Source organism: Ctenopharyngodon idella, chromosome 15, assembly GCF_019924925.1.
Source record: "Ctenopharyngodon idella isolate HZGC_01 chromosome 15, HZGC01, whole genome shotgun sequence".
NCBI classification, from domain to species: Eukaryota; Metazoa; Chordata; class Actinopteri; order Cypriniformes; family Xenocyprididae; genus Ctenopharyngodon; species Ctenopharyngodon idella.
In genome coordinates this window covers 23,642,470-23,657,607 of record NC_067234.1, presented here as the reverse complement: position 1 = coordinate 23,657,607, position 15,138 = coordinate 23,642,470, and the positions used below count along the sequence as shown (strand labels likewise).

The 15,138-nt window shown below is 35.9% G+C and overlaps 2 protein-coding genes across 2 annotated transcripts in view; both read right to left on the bottom strand.

The window, feature by feature from the left end:
- Positions 1–240: 240 nt before the first annotated feature.
- Positions 241–1,221, bottom strand: LOC127496084 (odorant receptor 131-2-like). Its single transcript, XM_051863696.1, has one exon. The coding sequence runs from the start codon at positions 1,219–1,221 to the stop codon at positions 241–243; it is 981 nt and encodes a 326-aa protein (XP_051719656.1).
- An 8,695-nt stretch (positions 1,222–9,916) lies between these two features.
- The window catches only part of zbtb16b (zinc finger and BTB domain containing 16b), a 63,377-nt gene continuing 58,155 nt past the window's right edge, over positions 9,917–15,138 (bottom strand). Inside the window, exon 7 of the mRNA XM_051862319.1 lies at positions 9,917–14,868. Coding sequence (XP_051718279.1) covers positions 14,639–14,868 — 230 coding nt within the window. The 3' untranslated portion in view covers positions 9,917–14,638. The remainder of the gene's footprint in view (positions 14,869–15,138) is intronic.

The following is a 15,138-nucleotide window of genomic DNA, read 5'->3' as shown; positions in this document are numbered from 1 at the left end:
TTATTTAGAGTTAGATTATTAAATATATTACAAAGTTATTGTAAGTTATGTATTACAAATATTTAAACATTAAATTATATAATTATATTTATTAATTAAATGTTTTTAAATAAATATTTTGTCATAAATAGCATACCCGCTGCAAGCCAAAGTACATTTATAAACAAGTTATTTTATATGATTAAAATGAATGCTAAACATTAGTGCTGTTTATTTTAATGAAACAATATTGTGTGAGGTTTAATTGTGTATGGAAATGCTTAGTGTATCATTCAAGGTTTTACCATCTCTTATTTTGTGCTGATTACAAACCAGACAAATGCCACAAAAGGCATAATATCTTAGAGCATTATAAAACTTTTTGTCTCGTAATCCATAAACTAAGGGACTCAGACAACGAGGCAAGATCACAAACAAAATGAAATCTGAGTACCTTACATTTATAAACAGCATGACATCTAATTTCCATAAAGGCATTTCTATATAAGGGGTTATAAGCTGCGCCATACACAGAAGCAGCTGAATGCCATGGAGAAGAACAGTTTTTAGACCCTTATTTGTTGACTTCTTGTTCTCAGATGAGGCTGACCTGGCCGCGATCATAATCTTGATGTAGGTGGAGACAATAATACACAACATCATGATGAATAAGAGCTGTAGCGTCGCTGCCCTCATGTCCGCCAGCCATTTTACCTGTAACATGATCTCCACACTACATGCAACATATGAGAACATGACACCTGGAGGAAGATAAGCAAAACAGACTATGAGAATAAACAGTGGGAGAACAGAACTGACACCCCATATGATGAGAAGCCCAATGGAGGTGTTTTTGGGGGTAGAGATGCTGGCATGTCTTAAAGGCAAACATATCGCCACATAGCGCTCCAAACACATCGCTACAAGAGTTATGGGTGAACAAAGAGAGAGCAAAGTCATAAGTGAGCAGATCATATAGCAAGGAATCATGGGCACAGGGTACTGGTAAAACATCCCCATAAGTGTTAAATCAGCCAACAGCATAAGAGCAGAGTCTACAAAAAGAGTCTGAGCAAACAGAATGTAGCGTGTGTCCCTGAAGGTCTCCTTCTTCAGAAAGGTGAAAATCATCAGTCCGTTCACATAGAGGAGAATACCCACCACTACCTGCACAAGCAAAGGCTTCTCATTTAACGCTTTCAAACTAGAAGTACTGCTCAAATTGTTTAGTGTTAAGTTCATAATGTTAGCAAAAATAAGCCATGAAAAAAAAAATGAAAGTCAGAAGGTGGAAGTGGTGATGAGCTCAGAACCTCCGATCTCTCCTTTCTTTATAGAGCTTTAGATGGGCTGGACCTTATTTTGTTTACAGACACTCATATGTCATCAGTGCAGATGTTTCTATAACACAGTGCTGATTTCGTCATCTGGGATGAATCTGACAATAGATTTAGTCAAAGAATATGATAATGTGTGTTGGTGTTTTTTTTATTACTACCTTTAGAAAAACTTTAGGCAATGTTTTTCATAAACACTTTTTGTTATATTGGTTGAAAACTATCTTTACATCCTGATAGCAATCAATAATAGAAGTGGTCTAAATATTAAAAAATGATCTGTGGAAGTCTTAGGACCAAAAAATCCTGCCTGCCTGTCAACGTATGTATCCATGCCTCCGCAGAGCTGTAGACAGACAGTCCCTGAGCACCACAAACAAACAGCAGCTGCCTTTTTTCATGTCGTATTTGCCATAATTAAGTGAAAGTGACGTGATGTATAGCCAAGTATGGTGTCCCATACTCGGATTTTGTGCTCTGCATTTCACCCATCCAAGTAGGTTTCACACACAATAGTGGCGCCTGGGGAGTGATTGGGGGTTAGGTTCCTTGCTCACCTACATTTCCTGCTGGTACTCAGACTCGAAACTCACAACCTTTAGGTTACAATTCCAACTCTCTAACCATTAGGCCACAACTGCCCCCTTAAGAGATGGCAACCCATGACATTCTACTCGTTCACATCCTCGGAATTATGTGTTTTTATGGCAACAATATCAATGGCGAAATGAATCTGCAGGAGTGAGGTGGTACAAGCCAGAGTTCTTTAAGTTGTTTATGTTCATTTAAAGGGGTCATATAATGCCACTTTTACAAGATATAAAATAAGTGTATGTGAAGTTTTAGCTCAAAATACCCCACAGATCATTTATTATAGCATGTTAAATTTGTCACTTTTTGAGGGTGAGCAAAAACGCTCCGTTTTTGTGTGTCCCTTTAAATGCAAATGAGCTGCTGCTCCCAAGAAGAGGGAAGCTGGTGTTAGCAGCTTCGCTCACGCAAACTCACTGAAAATGTGAGAAACTGTCCAGCCTTTTATGTTCAAACTGGAGTCAGACAATGATGGAAAGAATCAAGAAGAAGTGACAACATGTAGAATGCAACAGGGCGTTTGTGAATGGTTAGATGAATTTATGTAGCTGATGTGGGATATCTTAAAGTCATTTATTAGCATATTCTGTCATGATAATCTATAAATCGCTCGTGTGGGAACTGTTGTAAGATGCCTACAGAGCCAGAGAATATATGCTGCATGAAGATAGAACAGGTATAGTTTAGTTTAATTACGGTTATAATTTGTCATGTTGTCATCTTGCTTTTATAACATGCTATTGCATTTGCGTTATGTACTATATTGCAATAACATGGCTTCACCCCCTTTGTTGTGTGTTCTCGGGGGCAGGGTTTATGTAAATTTTAGGGTTAGTGATGTCACTAACCCGGGAGGAAGCTCGTTGTAGTCCCTACCAGCAGTTTGTTGTAGTCCTTAAAAAGCAATTTCTCTAAAAGAAAATATCTCCCTTTGCTTTGAACTTTGAGCTTCCTAACTTTGCAGATGTTGTTTTTCGCTCAAACAGCAACATTACACACTAACTAAAGTTAAAAAAGTGAAATCATAATCAACCACCCCTTTAATGTTATGTGTTTTGAGACATGAGGTAATTTAACGCCATGATTCATGATGCTTTGCAGACTCTGCTCTGGCTGTGTAGCGTTCATGTGTTTTGGAGGAGGCGTGGCTTTGGAGAGCACTCTGAAGGGAGGGTGGGATTTTATGCTTTCAAAGCTAGCTTGCTATTGCTAGCTTCTCTGAAATTGCCTACTTTTTATAACTCAATCAATGTGTTTTAATATTGTAGTTTAGATTTATATACTGTAATATAACATAACATAAAAATACTTTTAGAAAAATCCAGCCATTAAATATGTTGTAGAAAATAAAAATTTAGCTGAAATATATAACCTCTGGCATCTAATTCAAATTTATTTCAGCCAATACACAGTAATGTGTAGGGGATATTTCACTTTAGATTTAAATGGCATTCTCTCATTTCAGATGCAGTGGGTTAATACCTTGTAATGTGGTAACTGTAAAATTCAGAAATTTAATTTTATGATCTTGTCTTTCTCTGTGTAAATAAATTACTTTTATTGTTGGTACATAAAATATTTCTTATGTCAAAAAATAAAATGCATATTTTAATTATTTTTATTTTTATTTTTTAATGAAATGTCCCTTAATTTTACAGTCTCCTTTTGAAAACGTATTTTTCAGACTGAGCTACAGTACTTTAAAAGATTGGAAAAATAATGACTTCCTTCAGATATTTGAGCAACCTGTTATTATGAAGGTATAATTGTAAATATACAGTATGTAGCCTATTATGTAACCCATTAACAAGTAGTTAAATAGGACACTTTATTTCGATGGTCCACTTAAGACATTCTTAACTATAAGCAACTTTGCAACTATGTAAGCTAACTCTGTCAGGGATCTATGAGGGAGGACTCAAACACAGGATGAGTGTTACAGGTTTATTGATAAGACAAGACGTAAGACAAAATATTGAGGTGAGGAGGTGAACAGTCCAAACAGTAGGAAGGGAATGAGGCACGATGACAGGAAGGCTGAGAGAGTGGCCGCTGAGTCCAACCCAGGATGACAGGAGGTTGGAGAGCAGAGATGGTATGGCAGTGCAAGACTGGAGAGAAACAGCGTAGTCCCGGCAGGAACACGCAGTTCGAGAAGATAGTCACTCATGGACTCACAGGCACTGCACAGGTCTTGCTGCTTGGTAGACCAAGAGAGCGGCCAGGGAAGCTTAGCCTGCTGGACAGGACTAGGGGAGACCAGAGACATGGCAACTAGGACCAGACTCGACAAGACAGATGGTTAGGAACAAGGCAGATCAAGACACGACTAGAATGACAAAAGGATATAAGTAACTCCTACAAAAACACTACAGACTTTAGTAACAAAAGACTAGTACACAGAGGCACAAGGTTTAACAAACTGGCAAAGACAAGAGGGAAAGAGTGCACAATACAAGGGAGCAAAGAACATGAGGAACAGGTGACAACACTCAGACTAACGAGAACTCAACAAGAAAGGGAGCAGGGAACATAAGGAACAGGTGAGCACACTCATACAAACGACGACTGAACAACAACTAAACAAGAGGGCGTGATAACTAGAAACAAGGAGGCGGGAACAAAGGAGCACATGGCAAACACAAACAAAGACAAAGCCATGTGCTGACACACAACACAAACATAGAAACATTAAACAAAGACAACACAGACAAGGCTGTCAGGGCAGAACCATGACAAACTCTCATCAGAGTATTAGTAGACTGTCTGCTTAAAGGGTTAGTTCACCCAAAAATGAAAATAATGTCATTTATTACTCACCCTCATGGCGTTCCACACCCATAAGACCTTTGTTAATCTTCGGAACGCAAATTAAGATATTTTTGTTGAAATCCAATGGCTCAGTGAGGCCTGCATAGCCATGACATTTCCTCCCTCAAGACCCATTAATGTACTAAAAACATACTTAAATCAGTTCATGTGATTACAGTGGTTTAAGATTACTATTATAAAGCAATGAGAATATTTTTGGTGAAAAAAAATCAAAATAACGACTTATATAGTGATGGCCAGTTTCAAAACACTACTTCATGAAGCTTCGGAGCGTTATGAATCTTTTGTGTTGAATCAGCGGTTCGGAGTGCCAAAGTCACGTGATTTCAGCAGTTTGGCAGTTTGATACGCGATCCGAATCATGATTCGACACAAAAGATTCATAACGCTCCGAAGCTTAATGAAGCAGTGTTTTGAAATATGGCCATCACCATATGAGTCGTTATTTTGTTTTTTTGGCGCACCAAAAATATTCTTGTTGCTTTATAATATTAATATTGAACCACTGTACTCACATGAACTGATTTAAATATGTTTTTAGTACATTAATGGATCTTGAGAGAGGAAATGTCATTGCTGGCTATGCACTAAGCCATCGGATTTCAACAAAAATATCTTAATTTGTGTTCCAAAGATGAACGAAGGTCTTACGGGTGTGGAACGGCATGAGGGTGAGTAATAAATTACATTATTTTCATTTTTGGGTGAACTAACCCTTTAATATCTGCTAACACTTTATTTTAATGGTCTCTCAACAGACATTATAATGACTATAAGTAACAAGTACATGTCAACTTATTTTACTAACCCGAACTCCACACATGTGGGTTTTGATTTAGTAACTTGTGGATCAGTGTTGACTTGAGCCACGAACTCTTCCGGATGTTTCGGTCTGATTTGGTGAACTGGTTCATCTAGCTCACTAAAAAGACCCGGTTCAAAAAAACAACTTGTTCACAAATCGAACATTACTAAGCTAAATCCAGAACTGTTGGATGAAAGCTTTTTCAAAGGTCACCTGCACAAAAGCAAAGTCTTCTGTGACTAAAGAAAAAGCTGGTACAAGTAAAACACTGTCTTTCGAGACTAATCATCTGTTTTCACTGTAGACCTCATTACAGCTCACAGGTCATTACAGCATGTCATTTGTTCAGTCTTTCCCCTGTTAACAGTTGGCAGTTAGTTAATGCCTCAGTCACACTGATTGCTTTCCAAACAAACATGCTTATTAGCAATTAAAAGGCTAAATAGAGGGTCTGTTTTAATAATTAATGACAATGTTAATTACTGTCATCAAACCTAATGAGCCACCAAGGCTTTAAAGCCATTCCACAGGTAAACATCTAAGTGAATCACATGGGATGAGGTTACGATTTGATTGGCATATTACTTAAAAAAAAAAAAAAAAAAGACTTTGTAGAGCTGTTGTTCTGAACAGAATATGATGCTTGTGAAATCACCTTGAAAAAGCTATTTTCCTCATACTTCAATAGTTAGTATTGTATTAATATCATTTGAGCCTAACACTTTAATGCATTTAAAAACATCAGCTAATTTTTTTTTTTTTTTTTTTTTTTAAATGTTAACCTCCCACCCCTTATTTGTTTCTCCACTAGAAGTAAGTAATGTGTGCAAAATTCCATCCAGATAATTTTTCATTTAGGGTATGCTCAAAGAATGCATCTTTTTATCAACAGGTACTTGATATCTGATTGGTGATATTAGCAAAGGTTTTGTTCACTGATAAACTTTTGACTGTTTCTGGTATCAGATGGCCACTTTGCGTAACCAGGATGAAGTATACTTGTTTGAAAGCAAGGAGTCTTTATCAGCAAATTTCCATGTGGGCAGTGATGGAGTCCGACAGATAACCCAACGGTTGCTGGTTCGATTCCAGCACCGGCAGGAAATAACTAAGGCATCCTTGAGCAAGACGCCTAACCCCTAATCGCTCCCCAGGTGCCACAGCATAATGGCTGCCCACTGCTCCGGGTGTGTGTGTCCACGGTTTGCAGTGTGTGTGTGTGTGTGTGTGTGTGTGTGTGTGTGTGTTCACTACTCACTGCTCCTAATGTGTGCGCACTAACTTGGATGGGTTAAAGACAGAGGACAAATACTGAGTATGGGTTACCATACTTGGCCTTCACATGTCACTTTCTCCTTTCACTTTCATTGGCAATGTTCTTTGAATAGGAAAAAAGAGTATAGTGAAGCATGAAGCATCAGTGCAGTCCATGAAGTGACCAAGACAAAGTTCGAAGACCTTGTAAAAAAATGGGAGGCCTTGAAGAAGATCAAGGGGCGAAAGAAGTGAAACACACCAGAAAAATGAAGAAGAATGTCGGATCGTCATAAATATCTAGATCAGATCTCATCTTTGTTCTAAGTTCACTTTCTTTGCAGTACAGTAATTTCACTTTTTAACATTCTGCTTTTATGTCTGCAAGAACTTTGTGGCTGAAGGATATGTCGGACTGTCATCATGATCTAGATCATATCGCAATTTTTCAAAGATCAGTTCTCATCAGCAGCATTGTAATTTAACATTTTACGACTAACAACACTGTTCTGTGTTCTCGTTTTTAACCTAATTCACCATTTACTAATGGTCTTGTATAATTATTAATTACATGCTGTTATGGTCATTAAGACGGAATTTCAATTTTGTTGAGCACACCCTAAACATAGTCCAGTCTCAGCGAAATTTGGTTTGTTTCCATTTCTCATGAAGGAGAGTTGACTGGGTATGTGTGAGCAGAAGATTTCAAAAGTCCAAAAATAAGGGCCACCCTAATATATAATATATATATACACATACAGTATATACATGCACATTATATACTGTAAACACAAACTTTTATGTTAGATGTGATTAATCACAATTAACTGATTTGACAGCACTAATATACATATATTATAGCTGTAAATTTAGCTCTCTGAGTAAGCGCTACTAGTTTGTAGTTATTGAGAAACATATTTCAAGAAAAAACATGTTTGAACAGTTTTTCTTAAAACAACTTAGGGTTGAAGGCAGCTACTTTTTTTTTTTTTTTTATAATAATTTGTGTTTAATTTTAAATTTTCAAATAATTTTATCTAACATACATTACATACATTATTGTTGTTAGGGTTGCAAAATTCCGGGAATTTTCAAAGCTGGAAACATTCCATGGGAATTAACGGGAATATATGGGAATTAACGGGAATTAATGGGAATAAACGGGGAATTTGCAAAATTGCAGGTTAGCCTATAACAGGGTACTTAAATGTAGTTGAAAAAAAAAAACATCTTGCAGCATAATTTTTGTTAAAACCACCAGATTTAATGCAATTTCATTTGAATTTTTACCCTGACATTCACACAGCACACGACTTACTGCAGGGCTATTGAGGCCACACCCCCTGCATGCACTGTGCATTCCCCCAGTCCATAACATACACATTTGATCAAAAATACAGAAAAAAACAGTAATATTGTGAAATATAACCACAATTTAAAATAATGGTTTTCTATTTTAATATATATTAAAATATAATTTATTTCTGTGATCAAAGCTGAGTTTTCAGCATCATTACTCCAGTCTTCAGTGTCACATGATCCTTCAGAAATCATTCTAATATGATGATTTGATACTCCATTATCAATGTTGAAAACAGTTGTGCTGCTTAATATTTTTTATAACCTGTGATACTTTTTTTCAGGATTCTTTGATGAATAAAAAAATAAAGAACAGCATTTATTTAAAATAGAAATCTTTTGTACCAATATACGCTACCGGTCAAAATTTTGGGGTCAGTAATTTTTTCCTTTTTTTTTTTTTTTTTTGAAAAAAATTAATACTTTTATTCATCAAGGATGTGTGAAATTGATAAAAGGTGATATTGTTAGAAAAGATTTCTATTTTGAATAGATTCCTATTTTTTTTTCTATTCTTTTTAACCTTTTATTCATCAATGAATCCTGAAAAAAGTATCACAGGTTCCAAAAAAATATTAAGCAACATTAAAACTATTTTTAACATTGATAATAACTGAGTATCAAATCAGCATATTAGAATGATTTCTGAAGGATCATGTGACACTGAAATAAATAACACATAACAATTGCTGCAATAAAAATATTTATTTTACATATTTACTAAATTAGAATTAATTGAATGCGAAAAAGAAATTTCATGTTATGACCAAACAAAATGTTTATATTTATGTTTGTATATGATACATTTTATATAAATATTATACATTTATATAAATTTCCCAAAATTTCCAATTAATTCCCATAAATTCTCATAAATTCCCGTAAATTCCCATAAATTCCTGTTAAGTTTCCAAATTGGAATATTTTCAAAATTCCCCAGGTTCCCGTGGAAAGTTTCCGGAAATTTACCGGAAACTTTCCGCCCCTTTGCAACCCTAATTATTGTTGATTCATTTAATTTATTAATCTACCACCTTTGATATTTGTGACCCTGGACCACAAAACCAGTCAAAATTCAAAAATGTATACATCATCTGAAAGCTGAATAAATAAGCTGTTAGGGTAGGACAATATTTGGCCGAGATACAACTATTTGAAAATCTGAAATCTGAGGGTCCAAAAAAAAAAAAAAAAAAAAAAATCTAAATATTGAGAAAAGCACCTTTAAAGTTGTCCAAATGAAATCCTTTGCAATACGTATTACTTAAATATATATATATATATATATATATATATATATAATATAATTTTTTTTTTTAATATATATTTACGGTAGGAAATTTACATGGTACATGATCTTTACTTAATATCCTAATGATTTTTGGCATACAAGAAAAATCAATCATTTTGACCCATACAATGTATTGTTGGCTATTGTTACAAATATACCCAAGTGAGTTATTACTGGTTTTGTGGTCCAGGGTCACATATGTCACATATATGTGTTATTTGAAGGATCTTGCTTCCTACTGACAAATTGCTTTAGCTTTTGCTTTGGAATGGCAAGTCTTCATTAATGTTGGTTTCAGTACATTACGTTGCCACTAGAGGACACACTCGCCAAATACAAACCCAACATTCCTGCTCTAGTACTTTAGTCAAACAAAAATGATCACATCTCCCCCCTCCTGTTGAAAAAAAATCAACAGTTCTCACACAGAAAGCTTAGAACGGTGAAAAAAATACTCTCAGTCGCATGACATTTCTGTTACAAGTTTATTTTAGAACACTGACGTATACAGAGATGTGTCTGAACCCACATAGAGAAGGGAAAAGGAATCTACACCTCTATCTGCAGCATCAAAAACACCACACAGTGCTTCAAAACAGCATCTCTATGCTGAAATAAAGAGAAGAACAAAAACCCTACAAGGCTATAATACAAAATTTATGCACAAAACAAAGTAACAATAATTGGGCACCTTTTAAAAGTTACACAAAGAACTGGTGCTGAGGTAGACAATACAATAAAGTAAAACATGACGAATGTAAAACCATTTCGACACCAAGAACACGGTCTTGTCGCTAGAACAAGGCAAATGGAGCGAAATGGCCATTTGGTCCCACGTGGATCCTCAGTCCGAGTATTGATTTGTGTAACAATGGCACAAATATGGGAGCACTGAGTGACATGGCTACTTCCTGTCTGAAAGCAAAGTAAAACACAGTGATACAGCAGCAGGGATGCCAAGTTTTCACTTACATGCTGACCTGTAGATTTATTGCTTGTGATGACTTAAAAAAAAAAAAAGAGTTAGTAGCTGAAAGGGGTTACAAACCTAAACACAGTATCCATAAAGACCGAAAAAGTAGGGTGTTTATCCTAAAATTGATATTTCTGATGTTCTGTTGGTAAAGTGAAGGCATCCCTGATTGCCTAAGAGCACAGTTCATATCAAGGTGACTTTGCATAAAGACACAAATACAAAGGGCAGAAGATGTATCAAATCATTACAGGGTGTCTGTGACAGCACCTCTCTGCTGCTAACTGGTGCATGTATTTAACACTGAATAAATTGACCACATTGACTCACACTGCACACACGAGGACCAGTACAGACCTTATAGGTGACTCTAATCTTACAGTGATCGGTGAACACAATACAAACACACAGATACAGCTTTATTTTTCACGTCTTACACCTCTCTTGTGCTCCATGACGCTGTCGTATACCTACAGCTCTTGGCATTAGTTCACTCAAAGTCATTTTATACTTAAAATGTGGAATCATCATAATCATCATCATCATATGAACCGACACCCAGCAGCAATGACTACAATATGTTTTTACAAACATCTACTACTTGTATATGTTTAACATTGTAAAATAAGCACAAGAAAACAATTTTCCACTCAAATCAAGAACAAGCACAAATGCAAAAGATACTGTAAAAATATTCGCCTCACTCAAAATGAACAAAAGAACAAGGGTCGCACAATACCCCATACAAAAATACAACATATTCCCTTATCAAAGTGCTGAGTTTGGCTCTTGTCGAGAGATTCATTTTCACAGAAAATCACCTATTCGTTTGTTTTCTCTAGCGAATATCCCCACGTAACTGCACGCATCAGATGACTCACCGCTTGAATAATTTTCACATAAAAAGATCATTTTTATTCACATTGTTTCAAGTTTATCCCCTCAAGTATCTAATAACTAAACATTTTCTCAATGCTACTCTAAAATTATCTAGATCGGATGCATCTACCCTTTCAGTCTGAATATGTTTCATTGTAAGGAGTGTAAATATAATAACGAACGAACCGGGATTTTTTTAGCGAATGGAAACATGAGATTGGGTGTAAATGAAAATGCTAGTTACAAGCAAAACAAAAGTGTGCTTTTGCTTTAGTGCAAAACTGAGAGCAGAGTAGAGGTAGCCCTGAAACAGATGGCCGAGAGACAGATATGCACACTTGTACTACGCTTAACGCTAAAATACCACTGAATAATGAGCAGACCCAGGCGGAATCCGCATGTGGGGTGCGGTCACATTAGTGAAATTTTGTGGGCAAAAAATCCTGTCCGTTGTCAATACTGTTGCGATGAAGCGCCACTCACACAGAAGTCAGCTTTTTGTTGGTCAAAGCAGCGAATTTACATGTCCAACTTGAACACGTTGCGAAATTTGCTTGGGTGAAAAATTTTTGTCCTCTCACGAAATTCACGATCACGTTGATTCCTATTTTACGAGGTGGCGATTACGTATGAATTCGTACGATGTGATTTATAAGGAAACGTAAAATTTTTTAGAAAAAAGCAAGCATGAAGCCCTAACCCCACCCCTAAACATAACCATTACTGGTTTGTAAGAAGATTATACGAAAACGTACAAATGAGATTACGAATTAAACATAAAATAGTTCCCATGAGATTGTGTTGGTATTTCAAACCCGACCTAATGAGAAAACATAACTTTTTATGAGGTGGCGATTTTGTATGAATTCATACAATGTGATTCGTACGGTAATTTATATGGTCGATTACGTATGAATTTGTACGAAGTGATTTGTAAGGAAATGTCAAATTTTTAGAAAAAGTAAGCATGAAGTCCTAAACCCACCGCTAAACATAACCATCACTGGTTTATAAGAAGATCGTACGAAAACGTACAAATGAGATTACGAATTAAATGTAAAATAGTTGCCATTATATTATTCTGAGGTGGTGATTGTGTATGAATTCGTACAATGTGATTCGTACGGTCAATTACGTATGAATTCGTACGATTTGATTTATAAGGAAACGTAAAATTTTTTAGAAAAAAGCAAGCATGAAGTGCTAACCCTGAACATCGTCAGTGGGGTGTAAGAAGATCGTATGAAAACGTACAAATGAGATTAAGAATTAAATCTAAAATATTTCCCATGAGATTGTGTTGGTATTTCCAACACAACCTAATGAGAAAACGTAACTTTTTATGAGGTGGCAATTTTGTATGAATTCATAAAAAGTGATTTGTACGTAACATACGATTTTTAGAAAAACTTAAGCATGAAGGTCCACCCTGAAATCTAACCATCAGTTGGTCATTAGCATATCATACTAAAATGTACAAATGATATCTTACAAATGAATACGAATTAGCCACCAATTCGACAAAACGTAAAATAGTCACGTATTGCCATTAGAGTGTATTGGGATTTTGCCCAAGAAAATTGGCTGAACCCCACAGATTTTTTTTTTTTTTGAGAATTCTTCAATAGTGTAGAAAACATTTAAACGTAGTAAAATGCTTTAAATGTAAAGAGCTACAGTCATCATTTGCCAATTAATCAAAACATAAACACATAAGGGTCGACAGATATATACTGTACTGATAGAATACATACCTTGAATGTGATGTAAGTAACTCTGGATAAAAGCATCTGCTAAATGTAAATGTAACGCAAATGTAATGCAAAGAAATGTAATATATAGAACATTGAGAATGGTTGTTCCAATTGTGCTTATATCTGCGGGATCTCTCGGATTCCGTGTGGGTCTGATGATGTGGTATTCTGATACCAATGAATTCCTTTGCACTGTACAGTTTTTAAACGCAGCTCAGCAGGAAATGAGAAACAAAAGCTAGTACAAAAATAAATCTAGCATGTGAGGTAACAAAATTAGGCAATTCAAGTAAAACGTTTGAACAGAAATGACAGAACTCAAACTATAACGTCTAGCTAACTAACTAACAAAGTATCCTAAGCAAAACATATCCACAGAAGCATATACTGCATTTCATTTTTTGATTCTAAAAAATAATCTCTTTTTAAATCTTAAACTGCTTTATGGGTACGACATTAACAATTCATTAGACTAAAATGCCTGCAATAGCAAAATGTTACTATGTGAACGTAAAAATGAAATCAACTGTCATACTGTTTTATTTGGTGCAAAAGAGACTGAAATGAAAGCAAATTACATAGAATAACCACTCTGTAGTGCTGAAAACAACAAAAAAAAGGGCCTCTGAAACTCTGAAAGTGCACAGTGTAGTTATTTAAGGTTGAATAAATGTCCCTGAACATCCACTACAGTTGCTTGGCAGCACAATTTGGATGTACCTCTGAGAAAAGCTGTTTTGTTAAGCACTTTATTACGCTTTAAAGAAAATGACTAATGGGTCCAACCCTGTGCATTTCCTCACACGTACTTATGAAAAAAAATCATTAAAATTGAGGACTAGAAAGCCTAATAATGAACTTAAGGGAGCAATTTACTAAAAAGGACATAATTTCATCTGCTAATGTGTTTAGCTCCTATATTTCATCATGTATATGAGTTTTAAGCTTTGGTCCATGTTTTCATTTGACTCAGAATAGCTCTGTTAAGACCACATGAAATCTAAATTTGAGGTTTTGAGTTCATGTCTGTTAGCTTTAAGAGGTTGCCAGTGTAGCGCCAAATGTTGACCTTTAACAGACCTTGACCATTTAAAATCATGTTTGTGATGTTTGTAACTAAAGCCTATTGGATGATCCCTATTATTCCTCTAAATGTCAACACAAGTGATTTTATAGGGTCTTAAAAATGTATGGCTTATGGGTTACATCCATGGAGGAAAAGTGCAGGAATCCTTATTTGAATAAAACAAGTATGATCATGTAGTGAATTTTTCCAATAAACAAGGTGGAATGCAGACAAATGGATTCCCGTCATAGTGGTGGACTGTACTAACACTTTCTGAAAATTCACATCCCTTTGTCGCATATCACATTTCCATTTCAGAAACATTTGTGAGTGCAGTTACATCCTAAAAATGTGCACAAATGCATATCACAAACAAAACGTCAAAAAAATCCACATCACATTTCATCAGTTTGACCACACGCCCTCGCTGTCTTTGGCCTGGACCAAAAGCAAACCTTTAGGTGAATTGTCCCTGGGCGCATCTTGCCACTTTCCCCGTTCCTGTTTGTGGCTCTGTCTCACACGTAGCAGAGGTACAGGTACGTCTTCTCTATCCTCCAGTCTGGGGGCACATCCTCGGGCTTGTGGGCCTTCATGTGCTTCTGCATGGACGAGAGGCTGGGGCAGTACTCCTGGCAGATGGTGCACTGGTAGGGCGAAGCGCCGTTGTGGGTACGCAGGTGTTTGATCATGGCGGAGTAGTCCCGTGAGCGCTGGTGGCACAGCTTGCACTCAAACGGCTTCTCACCTGTGGAGAACAAGTGTAGAATGTTTCAAACCACCAATAATGTGAAAATGACAGAAACAGCTGTGTTGATTAAAGTCAACGTGAAATGGGAATCGCAACGCATTTTACTTCCATAATGTGATGGATAATGTCTGGATCTATGAATGTATTCCAAGATTATTATTGTTCGATAAATCTAAAACCATAAAAAAACACTTTCAATATTTGAAATAAAAGTAAATTATAAAAAGACCTTAAACTTATTTTATTTCAGCAGTTCTCATTTTTGTT